This window comes from Delphinapterus leucas, chromosome 2 (genome assembly GCF_059928025.1).
Source record: "Delphinapterus leucas isolate spDelLeu-1000000601 "Yukka" chromosome 2, BTC_Dleu_Yukka2, whole genome shotgun sequence".
NCBI lineage: Eukaryota > Metazoa > Chordata > Mammalia > Artiodactyla > Monodontidae > Delphinapterus > Delphinapterus leucas.
The window spans coordinates 39,887,532-39,909,003 of record NC_143130.1 but is presented as its reverse complement, the minus strand read 5'-3'; the positions used below and the strand labels follow the sequence as shown (position 1 = coordinate 39,909,003).

At 47.2% G+C, this 21,472-nt stretch overlaps 1 protein-coding gene and 1 pseudogene across 3 annotated transcripts in view; one reads left to right on the top strand and one right to left on the bottom strand.

Moving 5' to 3' along the window:
- Positions 1-909: 909 nt before the first annotated feature.
- On the top strand, positions 910-20,811 carry LOC111169642 (zinc finger and SCAN domain-containing protein 32-like; annotated as a pseudogene). Its single transcript, XR_016391824.1, has 6 exons — positions 910-3,143; positions 3,904-3,988; positions 4,152-4,178; positions 5,662-6,299; positions 7,056-7,163; positions 8,312-20,811. The product of XR_016391824.1 is annotated as a zinc finger and SCAN domain-containing protein 32-like (transcript).
- WDR73 (WD repeat domain 73) overlaps positions 4,212-21,472 on the bottom strand; it is a 28,591-nt gene continuing 11,330 nt past the window's right edge. For both annotated transcript variants that reach the window (XM_022564029.3, XM_089906753.1), the window contains one exon: positions 4,212-21,234. In XM_022564029.3, the coding sequence (XP_022419737.1) occupies positions 20,999-21,234 (236 nt within the window). In that variant the 3' untranslated portion in view covers positions 4,212-20,998. The remainder of the gene's footprint in view (positions 21,235-21,472) is intronic.

The following is a 21,472-nucleotide window of genomic DNA, read 5'->3' as shown; positions in this document are numbered from 1 at the left end:
GGAGATCCCTGAGTTAAGGGAATGGCACATGGAATACTTGGATTAGTCATTTTCCGTTTTCTTTTTGTAACAGTGGAACCACTTTTTCAAGTGAAACCTTGAAACAATAGAAAACATGTAAAAGCAGGGATGCTCTGATGACTGGATGGTGAGAACCCAAAGCGCTCTCCCGGGCTGGGTCTTTGCCCCACCTCACTGGTCCCTGAGGCAGCTCTCTGGAACTTCTGGGCTGGGCTGGTTTGAAAGCTAGCTGTGTGTGCATGCTGAAAGCGCTGGCCTGAGTTTTCCACATTAGCCCTCTTGGAACTAAAATCAAGAGGCTAGAAGGAATCTCCATGGCCCAGACTTGTAACTGGATTTAGGACTCTACGGAGAGCCCCTCTTGTTGTTCTGTCCTTCCCTTGCTCCACCACAGGCTGCCCCTCCTGAGGGGAATTGTAGCTTCACCCACCTTCTGTTGAATTTTAGACCTTTTATCTGTTAAATAGGGAGTGAGACCTAACTAGGCAAAATTTGTTGTCAGAAGCAAACCAGATAAAATATGCAAAAGTGAAGTATAGTTTCCTGCCCCCTTTCCCTGAGGGTGCACCTTCTTTCCTCCTGGGCTGTCCCAGCTGCTCTCCAGTATTTCCTTCCAGTCATTTACTTGGAAAGCACCTCCATTTAGCACTTACCACACTGCATTGGAATTGTTCACCATTTCATTTTAGAAAATGCATCCTCTGCCAGACTGCACTCCTTAAGAGGAGTGCAGAGCAGGGGCTGCACTAAGAGGAGGAAATTTTTCACTTGTCCCAAAGTATATGCTCTACAATTGATTGTTAATTGAATAAGCGTCAATGATATTCATCTTGAATCACCCAGGACCGCGCACGCAGGAAATAAGGAAGTGTGTGTGTGTGTGTGTGTGTGTTTGTGTGTGTGTGTGTGTGTGTTAGGCAAGGGGGAGGATAGTGGTGAAGCATTACCACAGTGGGCAACTATGCCAGAAAAGTACTTTAAGAGGCAAAACATCTGAATTGGAGTCTCAGCGCCACTCTAAGAGAGACCTGGGGTCCAAGCTGCCTGGGTTTATTCACCTGTATAATAGGATTAAATGCGGATTAACAGGGATAAACACCCGCTTTCAGCTGTAAGGGAAAACGCTTTGGAAAGGGTCTTTCAGTGGTCCCCGGGCGGAGTAAGGCGAGAAGCCGCCACCTCCCCAAATTATCACGGGGGTGGGAGAAGCAAGGCAAGACTACCCGCTCCACGTGCGACGATTATAGTTGCGGCTCCGCACCCCCAAATCCGGCGTGTAGGAAAGTCCCACCTGTCGTCAATGATTCGTCTGAAACAAATGGGCGCCCAAGCCATCCGCATAGATTACTGGTTAATCCTGCTGTCAGTCTGCAGGGCCTGGTGGAGGCCTATGGGAAATGTAGTCCGGCCAAGCCGCAGTCTTTCTGGGGCTCGCATTTCCGCTTCCGGTGTTTATGGCTTTCCGAAGGTCCGGACTTGAGCTCTGGCCTCGTAGTGGGAGTGTCGTGTGGGGACTTTGCGTGCTCACAGAGAAGGTACCGCGGAGTAGGGGCCCTCCAGTGGTCGCAGGGCCTCGGCGGACAGGAGCGGCCCTCACCTCGGGCCTGGGCCCGCGCGGGCTGGGCGTGACCGGGCGGAGACCCCGGGTCCCGCGTCCCCGCGAGCAGTCCCCGGGGCAGGATGCGCCCCTCATGCTGGCGGCGTCCTCCTTCTCCCTGTCCACCTGGCCCGGTGGGGATGACCCTGTTCCCAGGGCCCGCGTTTACCCCATAAAGCTTCTAAAGAAGGTCGCCCGCGGAGCAGAGTAGCCTTCCAGTGTAAGTCACGCTCTGCGGGCCAGTCACCCGGTCCACCGTCACCGGGCTGAGCCACTGCCCATTTCTTGCCAGCTTTGTGACCTTGGGCAAGGTCCTGGGAGTCTCTGAGCCGTGACTGCCTCAGCTTTGAGGGAGTTGAAGCCTGACTATCTCTTAACTTTCGTTCCAACTGTAACATCCTGTGAGTCTGTGATCTTGTTTTCCTTGCTGTTACATCTTGTAACCTTAACCAGGGTAAATCTCCCTGTTTGGGAGAGAGTTATGATGCCAAGACTGAGGAATCCAGAGAGGGCCCGCCCAAATCTGAGAACCCACCCAGAGGCGAGGAGAGTTGAGAGTTGGAGCGGTTGAATCTCTGAAGCTTAGAGCGGGCTCCACTCAGGCTCTGCTCTCCAAGGTGCTGCTACCTTGTGTGCCGTCTGCCTCTTGTACTGCATGTACTTGGCAACACTCTGAAGACCAGTGGCTTGGGAGAATGAGCAGTTTATTGTCCCCGTTATCTCCATCAGCTCATCCTCATTCTTCAGTATGGATCATTGGCATTTTCTTGGCGTTAAGTAAATCGCTATGCAAACACAGCTTCACGCTCCTCTGCTTTCCACCCAGACCACCAGCCCTTGACCCCTACTGTCAGACTTCTGGAGCTGCCTCCCCAGTGACAGAGGGCCAGACTCCATGGGCATCAGGACATGGGGAGGGAGGAACAGGAAGATTTTTCTTCACCTCAATCCCACTGGACTAACCCTTGTGATTTTCACTAGAATTCACTCTGTAATGTATGTCTCTGGCTCTAGAATTGCAAGTTCTACTTAGACTCCTATCTAAAGGTGGCTTCCCAGTGAAGTAAAGGAAGAGGTTTGAACTTCAGATCACAGCTGCAGCGTTCGTCTCTGATCTGAACAATGGCTGTAGCTGTGGATGAACAAATCCAGACTCCTCAAGTACAAGAAGAGCTCCAAATAGTGAAGCTGGAAGAAGATTCCCACTGGCAGCAGGAAATTTTCTTTCAAGGGAGTATCCCTGAACCAGAGACCTCCTGCCAGCACTTTTGGTACTTCCACTATCAAGAAGCATCAGGACCCCGGGAGGCACTCCATCCAACTCCAGAAGCTCTGTCATCAGTGGCTGAGACAGGAGAAGTGTACGAAAGAGCAGATCCTGGAGTTGCTAGTCCTGGAACAGTTGCTGGCTGTCCTTCCCCAGGAGATCCAGATCTGGGTTAGACAGAAACATCCAGAGAGTGGAGAGGAGGCAGTGGCTCTGGTGGAAGACTTGCGAAAAGAACCTGGAAGACTGGGGCTGCAGGTGAGATATGGAAACTTAGTTCTGAGTAGTTAAAATAGAGGAATGTGAGAGACAGAGCCACCTTGGGTTGCCAGCAGTATGGGTGATGTGTACACTTTGCTGTTGGTGTCGGCACAGAATTTGCTTATTCCCTGGGCCTGGTAGCTGCAGCTTTCCTTCCATTTTCAGACTGACTTTTCGGAGGACGCACAACATTGGTTGCTCTGAGTGTTGGTCCCCACCAGTAAATAAGAGAATTGTTTAAAATAGTTTGAGCACCACTCTGATCCAGGAGGAGCAGATACAACCTATTTTCTCTTTGGAGAACAGCTCTCATTCAGCAGCAGCCAGCCTGAAGCAAGGGGTTTCACTGGTCTTTATTGACATTGTTGAACCTTTAGGTCCTGTCACAAAATAGCTGCCTTGTTGCTTGCTCTCTCTGTATTGTTAGTTTTGCCTAGAGGCTGACAGGAGCAGCCCTGGGAGAGCTGGGTGGGCAGATTGCAGTGGGCCTGGGTTCCAGATCTTATCTCCATGGCATCTCCCACACATCCACACTCCTTACTGCCCCTGCAGTGATTTGCATAAGACTGAGTTCCCCCTTTGCTTCTTTATGTCTGGGGATGATTAAGTTTTAGTGCCTACAGAATTCTGACCATTTCCAGTCCTTGAACAGGGACAGAAGGTGCTGTCAGAGGAGAAGGAACCCTCAGGATCGGTACTAGGTCCCCTAAACATCCATCTGAAGCAAGCACAGACAGAATCCATGTATCTGTTCCAGGCAGTGGTGAAGAACTCACAGCCAGAACCAGAAGACCAAATGAACCACAGCCCCAAAGTAAAACTTGGATTCTTCCACGAGAGCGGTAAGCAGCAGCAGTGTAGGGAGGGAGAAGGGACCCTTCTGTGGGGAGGGCGCGAAACCCGCTCCGAGTGCAGGAAGTGGGGTAGAGGGTACAGCTCCTTTCCCTGGGAGGATGTGGCATATAAACTGAGGCTGACCACATGAATCTGTGGAATCCTCAACAGGCACCTCCAAAGGGAAGAAGAACCTTGGTCGGCATGTTTTGTAAAACTACACAGCAGAGCTGGTGGCACCTCTCCTTATGTGAGTGAGACCTTACTGGTCCCAGGAGGTAAGGTGTGGGTACCAATTTTAGGCCTGGGTGGTAGGAAAGGCACAAGGTAGGGCTAAACTAGAGTGCAGTAATTCCCAAAACAGGTACGTGTCCCCAGACCAATTCAGATGATTCACATGTGTTATCAAAACTGAAGAATAAAAGCATAAAACGCTGACAGTCAGTAACGTGGATGGATATGGAAGGGAAATCTGGAACTCCCCTTTGAGAAATGTGTTGTTTTGCTTTTTCACCAGTCCTTCTTTGATGGGACAAAGCAGACACTAAGAGGAGGAGGAAGACTCTTCTGTTTCCAAACCCGATGGGCTGGTCCCTGGGGGGGGGGGCCAAGAAGCGTTCCCTCTAATGGCTCCTTTCTCTCCCCCCAGGCCTGCCTGATCCTCAGGCTCTGGCTCTTTCTCCGGAGCACAGCTGTGACCAGGGGGCCATAAGCAGCTTCCAGGTGGGCCAGACATTCCTCTTACTCAGGTCACCTTCTACTACTGAGTGGGGCCCTTTGCACCAGTTCTCTTGCCTATCGGAAATTGCAAAGGAATTTTACCCAGCGGGCAGGCCCAGTAACTTTATAGATGAGGCTCCAAATTTCATCAGCTTGAAAAATGTTGCCCAAATCTCCTTCCTTGTGTAAGGCAGCGCCACAGCTGAGGTAGTGAGGGGTTGTATTAAGTCATTCTTTTCCTTGACTCTAAGATTGCTTGTTTGTCTTAAAAGTAATGGCTACTTCCTTCTTTCGGTATCTGGATCTCGTCCTCATAGTATGCAGGATTGTGTAGTGGGAGAAAAACAAAAGCTTCAGATTCAGACAGTCTTGAGTTCAAATCCCAGCTCTGCCGCATACTAAACAGGAATTTTGAGCAAATGTGAAGTTTCCAGTGCAGTGCCTGGTGTTCAGTAAATGGTAGCTTAGTTCTTCCTTTGCTTTCTCTCCTCCCTGTCCCACTCATTGCATTTATTTATTTATTTTAATTAATTTATTTTTGGCATGTGGGATCTTCCCAGACCAGGGCTTGAACCCATGTCCCCTGCATTGGCAGGTGGATTCTTAACCACTGCGCCACAGGGAAGCCCGCCCTTGGACTTATTTTTTTTTTTGCGGTACGAGGGCCTCTCACTGTTGTGGCCTCTCCCGTTGCGGAGCACAGGCTCCGGACGCGCAGGCTCAGCGGCCATGGCTCACGGGCCCAGCCGCTCCGCGGCATGTGGGATCTTTCCGGACCGGGGCACGAACCCGTGTCCCCTGCACCGGCAGGCAGACTCTCAACGACTGTGCCACCAGGGAAGGCCCCCCTCCCTTGGACTTAAAAAAAAATAATAATATCTCCTCTCCCTGGCATATAAAGTGGTTGGGATTATTAGAGTCACCCAACCATTATGTCTTCTTCTTGTCTCCCTGCAAACAGCCTTTCCAACCCACAGACCCTGTGTGAGCTCCCACGTGGAGCAGGAGGAAAAGCCACAGAGCCCAGGTCTTCAGCGCTCCAGAGGGAAGGAGAGTGTGAGACTCCCTGGTGGGTTGGGGCAGAGTCAGGCCTGGCCAGGTGCCCATCTTGAGAAAAGCCAAGATGGGGGATGAGCTGGAGTGGCAGGGCCTGGAGGATGAGAAGGTGGCAGGGATGCATTGGGGCTACGAGGAAACCAAGATTTTCCTGGGAATTCGCAGTGAGTCCTGGATTCATGAGAAGCTCTGTACGTGCCATCGGAACCGCCAGGTGTACCGGATTGTGGCTGAGCGGCTGCAGGAACGGGGCTTCCTGCGGACCCTGGAGCAGTGTCGCTACCGGTTCAAAAACCTTCAGACCAACTACCGCAAAGCCAGGAGCACCCACACTCCAGGCACCTGCCCCTTATACGATGAGATGGATGCCCTGATGAGTCCCTGGACCCTGGCCAACACCTTTGATGCCTTGGAGGTAGCAGGAGGTGTTCTGTGGACTAGAGGGGACTCCAATGAGAACCAGAAGGCAGTGACGGGATGGTAATGAGGTGACAGAGGAGCCCGGGAGCCTCGGCCCCCAGGCTTTGAGGGGGTATCCCAATGGTAAGCTCTCTTCCCCAAAGTGCACTTCAGAACAGTGGGAGAGAGGAAGCCCCGCGGGAAGATTAGGGACTGTGAATCAGGAGACATGCTTATGTCTGTCACTCTGCTATCACTAGTCTGTATCTGAATGGGCTTGTCAGGAGGAAAATTGTTGATTTCTATAGAGGAATACTATTTACAGCCTATCTTTAAATACTGATAGAAACCAATAGTCCAGGGTGACTCAGGAAGATGATTTTGAGGATTTTGCTCTGCTCGCCAGCAAAGGGATCTCCCTGCCTGCTTTTAGTAACAATATTAGAGAAACAGGAGAGTTACTTAAAGTTTCAGTTGTTTGTTTCCACCTAAAGTGCCCCATAGATGTGAACTCTGCATATATTATATATAACAGTCTGCCACTTTAAAGACTTGTCTTTTCCCAGCTACACTGGTTAAACACCCTGAGCCCCCATTTTCTTATCTGCAAAATGGACACAGTGATGGTAACTACCTCCCTGGGTTGTTACATTGTTTGCATTCAGCAAATGTTAGTTCTCATTGTCATCATTGTTATAATTATTGTTAAAATACATAAGCACATTGCCCTGTATGCTGAACTTAAGGGGGAAAATTTCCTAAGTCATTAACTTTTTCTTCTGAAAACTAGACCTTTCCGAGACGTGCTTCCATTCTCATCCCACCTACCACTTCCACATATGAGAACAGAAGGCAAATTACATAAGAACCCCATGTCCCTTCTTGCTTTTCCTTGGGCAGGACCTCCAGTTCCCCCATCAGATGGGGTCTCAAGTCTGGAGGGAAGTGAAGAACTTTGGAAGGACAGTCTCCAGGATTTCAAGGAAATTCGGAAAACTTCCTGTGCAGGTGGGAAATGAGTGAAAGCTAGTATCTTACCAACAAAGAAGTCAGACCTGGAATTCTGAACATGAATGAGCCAGTACTGGGCAAGGGCGGGAGAGGAACCCAGGCACTTGATCTTCCCGGGTTATTGTTCTGTGGTGCTGAAACCACAGGAGTTGTGAGAAGAACAGAAAAGAAAGCCTGGTCTCTTTAGTTACCTTGGAATCTGTAGCTATAAACAAAGTGTTAGTGTTTATGATTTCTCTCTTAAATTTCTATCTGAATTATAATTTTAATTAACTATCACTTAACCAGGTTAGTAGAAAAAGGGAACATGGATAACCCCAAATTAAAACTACAGTCAACCTTAGATTATTGGAGGGTGAATTTCTCATGATTAAGATGAGCTCCCTTCCGTGGTGGGGCTCAGTCATTTTGTTGGAATTTCAGGCGATCTGGTAAATAGAACTTACTCAGGTTCTAGACCGACTGAGAGAGACATGAGTAAGACATTGAGATCAGAATGGCAGCTTTCTAAATGGTGGAGCTCTTGAGGGTGTGGCTTAGCCGTGGGGTCACACAGAGCCCCAGAACTGAGCCACAGGCAGCACTGGACAACCACCACCTCGCCCTGCAGGGATAGAGCCTTCACTGCTGATCTGAGCCACGTACACCAGCTGCTTGTTAACCAAGGAAGTCATTCCTCCCACCTGTAAGGAAGGGGATGGAGAATGGCCAGGAGAATTATTCTAAGGCACGTCTCTCTACCCAGAAGGCAGTATCAGGAAGAGAAAGGTGGCTTTTTAGTACCGATTGCCAGTTCGTAGGTGATGGGAGGAGAGGGGGAGCTGAGCTTGGCGACAGAGCCTCTGAGGAGGGGGTGCAGCTCTGACTGAAGAGGAAGAAGTGCGCCTGGACCTGCCTCCAGCCTTTCTCCACATGACCTTCCTGCTTAGAAGCTGGGGGAGTGAGTGAGGCCTGGATGTCTGCTGGTCTTGACAATGGTTCAGCCATATTCCAGCTTATTTGTTCCTGGTTAATGGAAAATTGATTAAGGTCTGTCACCACCAATAACTTGTTTTTAAGTGACCAGTAAGGACCTCTTTCACGTTGTTTCCATTCTTCTGAATCAGAAAATAGGTAACCTTTGCAGTTTCATTTCATTCTTTCAGATCTTGAAACAAGGACAGAGAATGAGGAGGATTCAAGCCAGGACATTTCAGAGGCAGTAAAACTACCTGGGGTGTTATTAGGAAGATCCAGCATGGATGTTTCCCAGTACCTCAACTGGAGGAAAGACTGGGAAAGTGAATATGGGGCAGAGAAGCAGTGGGAAATATCCTTAGAAGATGGACAAGAGTTGCTCTCTCCTCCAGAAAGAGACTTAGGTAAATTCATAGGTCCTCAGGGAACCTATTTGGCGAAAAACCCAATATATGCTGTGAATGTGGAAAACATTTCAGCCTGAGCTCACACTTAGCTGTCCACGGATTAGCCCACACTGGAGAAAAGAAACCCTATAAATGTGGCCAATGTGGGAAAAGCTTTGGCCAAAGCTCATATCTGGTTTGCCACCAGAGAATCCACACGGTGGGGAAGCGCTACAAATGCCCCAAATGTGGGAGAGGCTTCAGTGATCATTCTGACCTCATCACACACCAGAGAATCCACACAGGAGAAAAGCCCTATAAATGTGGGGAGTGTCGCACAGGCTTCACGCAGAGCACAGGCCTTATTATGGACCAGAGAATCCACACAGGAGAGAAACCCCGTAAGTGTAGTGAGTGTGGAAAGAGTTTCACCAACGGCTCACACTTGGGGACACACTGCTGAACGCACACTGGCGAAAAGCCCTACCAGTGCCCCGAGTGTGGGAAAACGGTCAGTAAGAGTTCCGCTCTCACCAGCCATCAGAGGAGAGAAACCCTATGAGTGTCTGGAATGTGGGAAACGTTTCAGTGACTGCTCAAACGTCATTACCCACCGGCGAATCCACACTGGAGAGAGACCTATAAATGCGGGGAACCTGGGGAGAGCTTCAATCAGAGCTCAGGTCTTATTACTCACCAGAGAATCCACACGGGAGAAAAACCCTATGGATGTGCTGAGTGTGGGAGCCAATTCAACAATAGCTCACGTATTAGTGCACGTCAGAGAGCCCACGCCGGGGAGAGACTCTAGGTGTAGGGGACCTATCTGGAAACACTGCAGAATCTACCCCAAACACGGGTTTGTATGGCCCTTGATTCTATACCACGACACCCACAGAAGGAGAGAGAGCTCAAATCCCAGTCCAACAGACCGTATTTTGTTTCTCTCACTCTACCCGCTGGGCTTATGAAATACCACTCAAGGCTTTCCTGTCCATGCTGTTAAAATGGAAGCTGATTTCCAGAGGTTTCAGAGACTAGTTCTGAATCTGACTGTATAGCCATCTCAGTGTGTCTTCACTGTGATTCTGTGCCTCAATTTTCACAGCATGGTAATGTGAGGGTGAGATCCATATCCTCCTTCCAGGACGGAGGCGGCTCTGCCCTCCCGTGGTGATGGCATTAAAGATGTAGAACCAGCAGTGGCCGAGCAGTTTCCTCCCAGCACTGGCAGCTAAACAAGGATTTGTTTATGAACTAAATACATTTCTAAAGGTCTTCCCCTGTTCTCCCTCTGGGAGGACTGGAGCCTCGGAACTGTCTGTGTTTCCCTACATCCCCTGTCTTAGATTTACACGGAGTTACTTGAGAGGAAAGCATTCTATTGGGTTATTTGGAGGAGGGAAGAGGAGGAAAGATCAATGCTAAAGGCTGACTTTCTAAACCATACCCTACTCTTCCTCCAACATATTAGGTTGAACCATGGGAGACTGCCATTTTTGGTCTATAAAACTAGCGATTTCATGATTCAGCCGAAGTAGAATTTTTGCATGGTTGAATTACTCCAAACTGTCAGCAGGGCTGCTGCAGAGCTTTAAAGCTCATACCGTATCCTACAAATGTGAGACCGGGTCTAGAAGATCGTGGACCAGGGTAATAAAGTGGGTAAAGTCTTTTCTGTTTGTAAATATGTCCAGAGCAATAACTAGGAACCATGGCGTTGATTAAGAAGACTCCTGGTTGGAGGAGTTACCGCTATATCACCTGCCTCTGACAAGCTCACTAGTTCCTGTCTGTGCTCAGGTGTCCAGGTCCTACGGGGGAGGCCAAGTGCAGGTCAACAGGTTCTGGAGATTTGGGCATCTCTCTGGGAGCAGAGTCCCTGGAGGGCCTCTGACATACACAGCAAATGGTGCTTGGAAATAAATGGAACACAGTTTCTCCCTCTTAAAATAATTTCCTTGTGTGTTTGATTTTAAAGGATTTTCCCACAACTTTCCAGAAACCCATCAATTATAAAACAAAGCACAATCTACACATAGTTCAATTTTATCTAAGTAGATTTATAAAGTATGATTATGAAGTAATTAGTCTTTCTTTAAAAAAACATAAAAGAACTTATCTAAATAAGTATCTGTCAAAAGTAGTCATTTTGATGCACTGTGGACTTTATATGTTGTTGCCACTGTTAAAGACATCCTTTGGGTTTTCCTTTAAGAACTGTCTTCAAGTCACCTTAGAAAGCCTCGTGTCCGTGTATCTCCAGCACACAGAGATACACGTGGGGAAGGCTTGATAAACACTGACAGAAAAGACAGTTTGCTTATTGTCTAGCCTGATCACCTCCCTTATCCACGAGAGGTGACTCTGCCCAGTATCTCCTTTCCAAAAAGGGATTGACATCCCTTCAAAGCATGCTGCCATCGAGGAGACTTTTCAAAGAGCCTATTTTGGAAGATGGTTTTTCCAGGTATACCTGGGAGTTCCCTGGTGGTCCAGTGGTTAGGACTCCACGCTTCCACTGCAGGGGGCACGGGTTCGATCCCTGGTTGGGGAACTAAGATCCTGCAAGCTGTGCAGCATGGCCAAACAAACAACAACAAAGGTATCCCAGAAATCTGAGCTTAGAGTTTTTTTGTATAGCCAGGAAATAAATCTGATATGGAATATTTTCAATAATTTCACTCTTTCCAATGAGAAAGTCTTCACTTAGGTGGAAATTCATCATACTAAAACCTAGTGTAGCTCTGCATTATAAAAATACTTTGGAAGTAACCAGATTTCCTTTTAGAAAATTTGCCATCATACTTTGGAATGATCCAGAAGATTCAAATATAATATCCATACAATTTCATCTTACATGTGTTTTTCCCCTTAGCAAAATAAGGGAAAGTTGAGCTGGAGATTGTAGATATTTCATATGTATTTTACCATCCTTAGAGCAATGTGACATGTTAGTTGCTTTAAGTAACGTTTGCTGTTAGTACTCCTACATGGAGTACTTACAACAGTGAGTTAAGTGTGGGTTAGTAGCCGCATGGAGATGTTTCCCAGTGAACCAAATGTAATATGATGATTTCTACAGTGTCCTAATTTTTTATTTGGAACTGTAGCCATCCATTCTCTTGCTCAAAAGTGTTTTGATTTACCTTTTTGCCGGCCACTGTGCTCAGCGTGAGCTACGCTCTGGAGGCTCTTATTTTCAACTCAATTCGAACTCATAATTATGGCTTTAAAGTATCTGAACCAGACAAGCAGGGTGGCTTTTGGAAGCTATTTACTTGAAAATCCCTCAAGCTATTTACTTGAAAATACTTTTATGCATCCCCAGTTATAAAAGTTATAACTGGGGATGCATAACATTCACTTATTATAAAAGTTGCAATAGGTGACAGACACAAATTATGCATCGCCAAATTTTTATCGAAGAAACTCATAGCAAAAATACCTGTCCTTATTCTCATTTACAGATAGCAAGAGACACCGGATTTGGGTCTCAGGGCACTGATCCTGCTTAGCCAAAGCTGGTGCAAAATATTAACCCATCAAGTAAATGAATTCTAAGTGAATCCTGTGAGTGGAATGGTCAAAGGGAGAGACATTTTAATCAAATGTATTATGAGACTCTAAGCCCCAGGGTGGAGACTTGTGTGAGACTGATGTCTCCAAAGAGTATATAATAAGCCACATGGGACTTGCAGACACCACTGTCTGGTGAGCGTGACCCAGGCCTCCCAGCTGACTCAGCCCAGGGCAGGGGGCTCCCACTCGCCTGCTTGGATAACTTTGCACCACCCTCAGAGAACATGACCTTCTCCCTTCACTTCTCTTCAACACAGCTATAATCAGTCCTCCAGTCAAGAATGCAGAGTGAATATTCTAGTAGGAGCCAAGTTTTCTGACATTTCTTGTGTGTCAGGCCTCTAATCACGTTATTGCAGGGGCTCATTTACCCATTTCAGCCACTTCATGAGGTGCTACTATGATTAGGCCCATTTTACAGAGGGGGAAGCTGAACACAGAGCTGGGACTTGGGCCCTGAGCTGTCTGACTCCCAACCGTGCAAACTGTCGGTAGCTACGGCGTATGTGGGGTCGGGCTGTGAAGTCAGTACATAAGGGAATGATTGTGTATGGTCAAAGTTAGTCTGTGGACTCCCTTCCATAGCCCATTAGGGAAGGGCAGCCTCTCTCAGACCTGTGAGGTGCTTGAATGCTGAAAGCCCGTAGGACAAGGGCGCAGCCAGAGGAGGGCTGGAGGGGGGCCGGGCCTTCTAAAGCACGGAGCCCCGGCATCCACTTTTTAAAAACTGTGGTAAAATAAACATAACGTAAAATTTACCCTTTTAACCATTTTTAAGTTTGCAATTCAGGGGCATTAAGTACATTTGCACTTTTGTGCAACTATCACCATTATCCAACTCCAGAACTTCTTTTTATCATCCCAACGGAAACTCTGTACCCATTAAACAGGAACTCCCCATGCCCGCCTCCCCCAGCCCCTGGCAACCACCATTCTGTTTTCTGTCTCTATGAACTGGCCTATTTTAGGTTCCCCATGTAAGTGGAATCATATATTTGTCTTTTTGGGTCTGGCTTAGTTCACGGCATCCATTTTGCCCAAGTCTAAGGGTGGCACTGGGCAGAGAAGATCTAAACCACTCATTGGCTGGCTACACTGAAATGAATCCAGAAAAGCAGGTGAGCTATACAGGCAGGCTGCCGCAGGTGTGAGCGCTGTATCACGTGCCCTCGCTCTTCCCGCCTGGAGGAGGCCTCCACCCCCTCTTCTAGGCCATGGCCGCGGCCACCCGCCCTCTCACTCCGAACCCTTGAGGGACTCCCAACTCAGCGCCTGGGCACAGCACGCAGGGCCAATGCAGACCAGCTACGGCCCATTTTCTCAGCTGCAGTTCCAACTTCCTGGGGCTATGCCTTTTTCCACTTGTCCTTCCCTTTGCTCTTTCCTTTGCCTGGAACACCCTACCATCTCCTTGGCCTGAAGGAAAGATGCAACCCAAATATCACCTTTCCTGATCACACCTGGTCTCTAGCCAAGCGGAGGCGCATACTCAGCCCTCTCTGCTCCTAGAACACACGACCCCTTCCCTCTATGGGTGTTCCCCCCAAGTCCCCCACCAGTGGAGCTATATTTCTATATCTCTGTATCTCCTATCCCAGCATGGCTCTCGGCGCACAGCAATGCTCAGTAAATGCTAGTTGAGAGAATCAGAACCTATAGCATCACCTCCTTCTCCCACGGCTGTGGGAACACCTGCTTCCCTCCCTAACCTCCAGTGACTCGACTCGTTCACAATAACCAATCACGGAGATCATGTGTGGGAGGGGCGATTCATTTATCCTTCATTCATTCAACCTGTGCTGTGCTCTCTCTGTCTCACTGTCTCAGCCTGCCAGTTTCTTTCTCACCTCTGCTTTTCTCCACAGGTGTCTCAGTCTCTGAGGCGTGGCCTCTTCCACAGACCCTTGTTCCTGCTCCCCAGAAACCCAGCCCCACCCACGCGGAGCCGACCCTGGCCCTGACTCCATTCTCCCTGGTGGACTGGAGTTCTGTGTTATGTAGTTCAAATTCTCTGAGAGAAGTTCAGATTGGCTCATCCTAGTGAAAGGATTTGGGTCCCTGGGTCACACGTCCCTCCCTGGGCCAAGCCGCTGTGGCCGGGTGGGGGTGGCTGACTCACACTTTCAGAGGACCTGGAAGAGTGCGAGGCAGTTCCAGAGAAGGTCCTGGGCTGAGGCCCTAAAGACACAGCCTTTAAAAGTATCCCTTGCTCCCCTGGACATGCCTCAACATGCCTCCTCCTCTGGCCTGGTGACACCCTTCTCACCTTGACACATTCTGTTCTGGAACACATCCTTCTGAGCACACATACTCAAGAGCTGCCCCAAATCGAATTACTCACCTTCTCTACGTTGTTATTTGCAGGGTTTCTTGCTTGCTCCTCTTTCATCCTCTCTAAATAGCGGCTTGGTCTTTCTTGTATCCTTGAGCTTTTGTGAAGCCAAAACAGTTCCTAAACTTTCTCTGCCGTCCATGCTGCTGAGTCTTCTGTCCCGCTGCCAGAGTGGATCCTGTGCTGATGTCAACGTGAATCGCTTACTTTCTCTCGGTCCCCTAAGGGGTTCTCTAGGGCATCTTCCTAGAATTGCTGAGAGAACCCCAGGAGTTCCTCCCTGTGGAATATGTCCATTCTCAAAGAAGCATTTTGGCAGTTGGAGGTGGGGATTTGTGCTTGTCATAAAAATTGGGGGCACACCCGGTGTGCGGTGACGGGGGCCACATAGATGCAATGCAATTGTTGAGGCAGTCCTGCACGAGGGTCCTGCCGGGCATTCTTGAAGGGCGGTGATCCTCAGCCTGGTCCACAGACTTGCAGCGTGGGCATCACCCGGGACCTTATCTGAAGTGCAAATTCTCCAGCCCCACCCTCAAACTTGAGGTGGCTTTTTAATGTGGTGACTTGGCTGGGCAGAACCACATGCCCCAGAATTCACTCCCCTGTGTGTTTCCGGGTAGAGTGGACCACGAGAGACGTTTCTGAGTGAGATGTGGTGGGTGGAAGGGAAGCCGCAGCCATTCTGGTTTTACGCTCGGGCGTTGGGGCAGGTGCGGCTGTGACTCACCGGTCAGTGTGGATTATCTGCCTGCAGCTGCTCCACCTTCCCGTGACCTTCCTTAAGCTTCTCCCACCCCTAGGCCGGGGGCGTGTTTAGCTCAGTGATGAATCGTGCAGGTGACCTGCATCAAGACTGGAGACAGCGAGAGTTGACAGGTTCCAGCTGGTCCTTGCCATCCCCTTCCTGCCTGCCCTGTGGGCCCCAAGCTCCAGCAGCAGATGGACAGGAAGACAGCAGCCTTACAGAGACTGTGGGCCCAGCTCCCACAGGTACTCTGTGTGTGTGTGTGTGTGTGTGTGTGTGTGTGTGTGTGTGTGTGTGTGAAATAACTCCTATTGGTCTGCTTCTCTCACAACACCCTGGGTAACATTCCTACTGATCAGAAACTCTGGGAACGGAGCCCAGCAGTTTGTGTTTTAACCAGTCCCCTAGGTGATTCTTATGCATATTACAGTTTGAGAACCACTGATGTAGGGGAAAACCTTTTTACAATTATGTGTGCCTAGAACCTAACTTTTTTTCTCTCTTTTTTAAAATTTTATTTTATTTTATTTTTATACAGCAGGTTCTTATTAGTCATCAATTTTATACACATCAGTGTATACATGTCAATCCCAATTGCCCGATTCGTCACACCACCCCCACCCCCTGCAGCTTTCTCCGCTTGGTGTCCATACGTTTGTTCTCTACATCTATGTCTCAATTTCTGCCCTGCAAACCGGTTCATCTGTACCATTTTTCTGAACCTAACTTTTTACAAATACACAAGGAAAGTTTTGCACAGCTTTAATACACCTGAATTTCCCAGAAACTCAACTACTGCGTAAAACTGGAGAAAACAGTACTTTCTTTTGTTTAGAACTTTCCAAAGAGTTGTTCACCAATTCAGAAAAATCATGTTCTTGACTCTTGGGTGTTAGTCACAAATGCAGCACACCAGTCTGGCTGTATAATCATGGCTATCCTGCTCTTGATGATTTTACTACATACATGCAAGTATCTGATTACCTCATTATGTGAAAGAATGAGCATTTACACTGAAATACAGAATCTTTTGTATTTTATTCCCTTATATTTTATAGTGATTTTGATATTAGGTTTGTAAACAGCCACTATTCCCTGTAAACTTTTATTTCAGGATAGTAAAGGGGTGTTTAAAATATTGGTTATATACCACACGACCCAGCAATCCCACTACTGGGCATATACCCTGAGTAAACCATAATTCAAAAAGAGTCATGTACCACAGTGTTCATTGCAGCTCTATTTACAATAGCCAGGACATGGAAGCAACCTAAGTGTCCATCGACAGGATGAATGGATAAAGAAGATGTGACACATATATACAATGGAATATTACTCAGCCATAGAAAGGAACGAAACTGGGTCATTTGTAGAGACATGGATGGATCCAGAGACTGTCATACAGATTGAAGTAAGTCAGAAAGAGAAAAACAAATACCATATGCTAACACATATTTATGGAATCTAAAAAAAAAAGGGTCATGAAGAATTTAGGGGCAGGACAGGATTAAAGACGCAGACGTAGAGAATGGACTTGAGGACACGGGGAGGGGGAAGGGTAATCTGGGACGAAGTGAGAGAGTGGCATGGACATCTATACACTACCAAATGTAAAACTGATAGCTAGTGGGAAGCAGCCACATAGCAGAGCTCGGTGCTTTGTGACCACCTAGAGGGGTGGGATAGGGAGGGTCGGAGGGAGGGAGATGCAAGAGGGAAGAGATATGGGGATATATATATATATATATATATAGCTGATTCATTTTGTGAATAAAACAGAAACACACCATTGTAAAGCAATTATACTCCAATAAAGATGTTAAAAAAAAAGTGTTTTCACCAAAATCTTAATATAGTTTGTCTATGGGGAATAAACAATAAAAATGTTCCTGGTTTGTAATCATAAAAAAAAAAAACAACCAGAATGAAGCCATTTATTTCCAATACATTAAAAGCTATTTGTGTATCCTTTCTTTTTAGTCTTTTTGTAGCTTGTGTCTGTTTCTAATAACCTATGCCTGTTAGGCTATTTTATTTAAAATTATACTATCTTTTGGAATTCCATTAAAATGAGTACATTTCTCCCCATTGCAAAAAAAAAATATTGGTTATAAAAGGACTGTTGTGCAGTATAGTGCTGAGGCCACTGTCTAGTGTGAAAACCTGAGCTTGAGAAAGTGTGGTGCTGTGTTTGAGCACAGTTTCTTGGCCAAGTTTTGTTATTAGGATTACAGTACCTTCATAAAATGAGTTTTTAGATTTTTTGTGTGAAATAGTCTCTATAGCATGGGAATTTTCTGTTCTTTAAAAGTTTGAAAAAAAATTATTTACAAAATTGTCCCCCCTCCCCATATTCTTTTTGGTGTTATTCCTTGAGTAGTTTTTTCTTATTGGATAATTCAGATTCTCTACTAAAAAAAGAAATTTATAAAAATCAATGTATATTTTCAAGAAAATTAACTGTTTATCTTGAGATTTTCAAATTAATATTGTGCACACTATATTCTCTTATAATTCTTGTTCTCTAGATCTGTTGTGATATCCTTGTTCTATTTTCTTTATTCATTTTATTCCTTTTTCTTGCTTGAGGAGGTTTGGCTGTGGTGCCAGTCATTTGCCTGTTTGTCCTCAGATCCATCCCGGGCCCGTACCCTGCTTGCTGCATTTCCCAGGCTCCCTTGCTGACAAGCTCCTGCCAGGTTTGGTCCATGGCACAGGCAGGATGTTGGAGGGTGGAAGGAGAGAAGCCTGGGGACTTCTTTCTCTGTACTTCCTGTAGTCTAGCTGTTTGCAGTCTCAGATCCTGCCCCGGCCCCAGCCACAGCCAGGCAAGATCACTGTGCTCAGTTCCCACTGGGAGGCCCCATTCCTGGGCTCTGGGCAACACACCCACCACCTCCTTTAGGGCCTCACCTTCCCTTGCATCCTCTTTCAGATTCCACATAATGAAATTCCCTCCACTGAATTATCTGGTGTGGATTCAGTCTTCCTGGCTGGACCATGACTGACTGATGTATCAGTATTTTTCAGAAAAGTAGCTTTTCTTCTTTTAACGTTTTTTTTTTTTTTTTTTTAATTTGGCTGCGTTGGGTCTTCGTTGCTGCCCATGGGCTTTCTCTAGTTGTGGTGAGCGGGGGCTACTCTTCGTTGCTGCTTGTGGGCTTCTCATTGCGGTGGCTTCTCTTGTTGCAGAGCACGGGCTCTAGAACGTGGGCTTCAGTAGTTGTGGCTCATGGGCTTAGTTGCTTCATGTGGGATCTTCCCGGACTAGGGCATCCCCTGCATCGGCAGGCGGATTCTTAACCACTGCGCCACCAGCGAAGTCCCTAGAAAAGCAGCTTTTAAATTCATGTATCAATTCTACTATTTTCTAAATTATTCATCTCTTTTACTTGGTGAAATAATATAGTTTAGCCAGTGCTATGCTGGTAATCCAACTCTCTTGAAAAAAAAAAAATCCCTGATTTGTCATATAGGTTTCCTCTTCTATCTGAAAGCAGAGCGTTCCTGTGAAGCTTAAGCCGAAATGGCGCACAGCAAAGAAGAAATTACCTTTTTCTGGAAATTAATCTATAGAATCAGTTCTCATGGGGCGATGGAGGGGAAGAAAAGGATTAGAAGGAAGACTCCAGACGATGGTAAGAAGGATCACATCTTGAGTCTGAAATTGTTTAATTACATCTCTCCAAAATGTAATGCTCGGGCTCCCTGGTGGCGCAGTGGTTGAGAGTCCGCCTGCCGATGCAGGAGACACGGGTTCATCCCCCGGTCCGGGAAGATCCCACATGCTGCGGAGCGGCTGGGCCCGTGAGCCATGGCCGCTGAGCCTGCGCGTCCGGAGCCTGTGCTCCGCAACGGGAGAGGCCACAACAGTGAGAGGCCCGCATATAGGAAAAAAAAAAAAAAAAAGTAATGCTCATTCATTACATTTGTTAAATTAATTTAAAAACATCATTTCATTGGAAAAATTATTAGGTTTTTCTTACTTCAAAATAATTCCTAAATGCTATGGGTCAAATTATACCCCCTCCCACCCCCATAACCCGCAATGTAACTGTATTTGGAGATAGAGCTTTTAAGAGGTAATTAAGGTTAAGTGATGTCATAAGGGTGAGGCTCTAATCTGAAAGGACTGGTGTCATAAGAAGAGGAACAGAGACCAGGGCTTTCTCTGCAGGAGCACAGAGAAGAGGTCATGTGAGCACACAGCAAGACGGTGGCCACCTACAAGCCAAGAGAAGAGGCCTCAGGATGAAACCCACCTAGCCAGCGCCTTGATATTGGACTTCCTAGCCTCCAGAACTGTGAGAAGTAAATCTCTGTTGTTTAAGACCCCAGTCTGTGGCATTTTGTTAGAGGAGCCCAGCTGAAGAATACACCAAGCAGGCCCAACTGAGAGCCAAAAAACCAGAGCCCACAATAGTCAGTTTGTTTGGGGTGATGAAAAGTTTTGGAAATAAATAGTGGTGCTGGTCATGCAACACTGTGAATGTAATTAATGCCACTGAGTTGTACACTTAAAAATGGGGAAAATGGCAAATTGTTAGATATATTTTACCATAATCTTTAAAAACTAATAAAGTAGTATACCAAAACCCATTAAATTGTACATTTTAAATGGTTGAATTGTATGGTATGTGAATTATATCTCAATAAAGCTACTTTTAAAACAAATCAGAGCCCAAACTGACTAGTAATCACATAATTTCAACAAGAAAATTGCTGAAAATCCTTTAACAAATGTGACAGTGAGGAATCACATGCAGGTACACTTTCGTATTTGCTACGGGTCACCAAAAAGAAATGTCCTTTGGGCCTACTCCCCTGGGGGGCAGGGGTTGGAAAGCATCACCCTGGTGAAGGCCTTGTTCCAGTGAGAACCGCCCAAGAGGAGGGTGGCCAGTCTCTGCCTGAATGCCAGCTGCAGGTGGTACTGATGAGAATGCCTAGCTCCCCACCCTGGCTGTTACCACCTTTAAAAACAGCTGCCCCCAAAGAACGAAGCTGCTCCTCTGTACCTTCTGAATTGTGTACCATGTAACCTCTAACAGCTGTTCAAGGCAAAAATGTTTTAAAATTTGGCAATTTAGTAGATAAAAATGGCATAACCTTATTTTAATTGCTATTTCCTTAATTGCTACTGGGGTTGACTTTTTTCATGATTGTCTGTCACTATACATTTTCACTTCTGTAGAAAAGTTCACAGAGCCTGTTTACATTCGTTGGCTCTTCAGATTCCATGATGTTGTGAATGCAGACGGGGTAAAATGCTGCCATTTTACACTTGGGGGAAATGGGGCTCCCAGATCTAAGAGTAGCTACCAAATCTTTATCGTGCCATGAATCCTACCAGTTATTATTATTATTATTTATTTGGTTGTGCTGGGTCTTAGTTGCAGCAGGTGGGCTCCTTAGTTGTGGCTCGCAGGAGCCTTAGTTGCAGCACATGGGCTCCTTAGTTGCGGCAGGCGGGCTCCTTAGTTGTGGCATGCGAACTCTTAGTTGCAGCATGCATGTGGAATCTAGTTCCCTGACCAGGGGTCGAACCCGGGCCCCCTGCATTGGGAGCGTGGAGTCTTAACCACTGTGCCACCAGGGAAGTCCCCTTACCAGTTAGTTTTAAATATGTTACTTCTAACTTTCCCAGCAGTCCTGCCCGGTAGTTATTACCAGTCTCATTCTACAAATAAAGAAACTGGGACTGAGAGGCTGGTTAACTTGCCCACGGCCACTCAGCTGGTAACAGGGCTCTGTGGTCACTTGAATCTTGAATCAATATCCTTGCTACACAGCAGCTTCCTAGGGCCTGGGCGGAAAGATGCTGGAGTCAGCGGGCAGCATGGAGGTCCACCCAGTCCCATACGTGCAGAGAGGCATCACTTGCTGCGGACAACAAAGTCCGCGGTTTGCAGGGGTGCCAGGTGTGGGTGGTGACCAGTGGAGCAGTGTCCATCCCATTGCCGTCTAGGAAGATGTGACCTTTGTGAGTGAAGAGAGGTTCTACTTGGCGCCCCATTCCACCCCAAGACGTGACGTCATAGACCTGGACCGTCGCATCAAAACCTGAGGAAGAACAAGAAAAGCGAGCATTGACGCTGAATCTCTGAATGCTCTACGGAACCAAAACAGGCTAGAGGATGATGAATCAAATAGCCACGAGATACTTAAATTCCAAGGGAATTCCTTGGCGGTCCAGTGGTTTGGACTCTGCGCTTTCACTGCTGAGGGCACGGGTTCTATCCCTGGTCGGGGAACTAAGATCCCACAAGCTGCGCAGTGCAGCCAAAAAAATAAATAAATA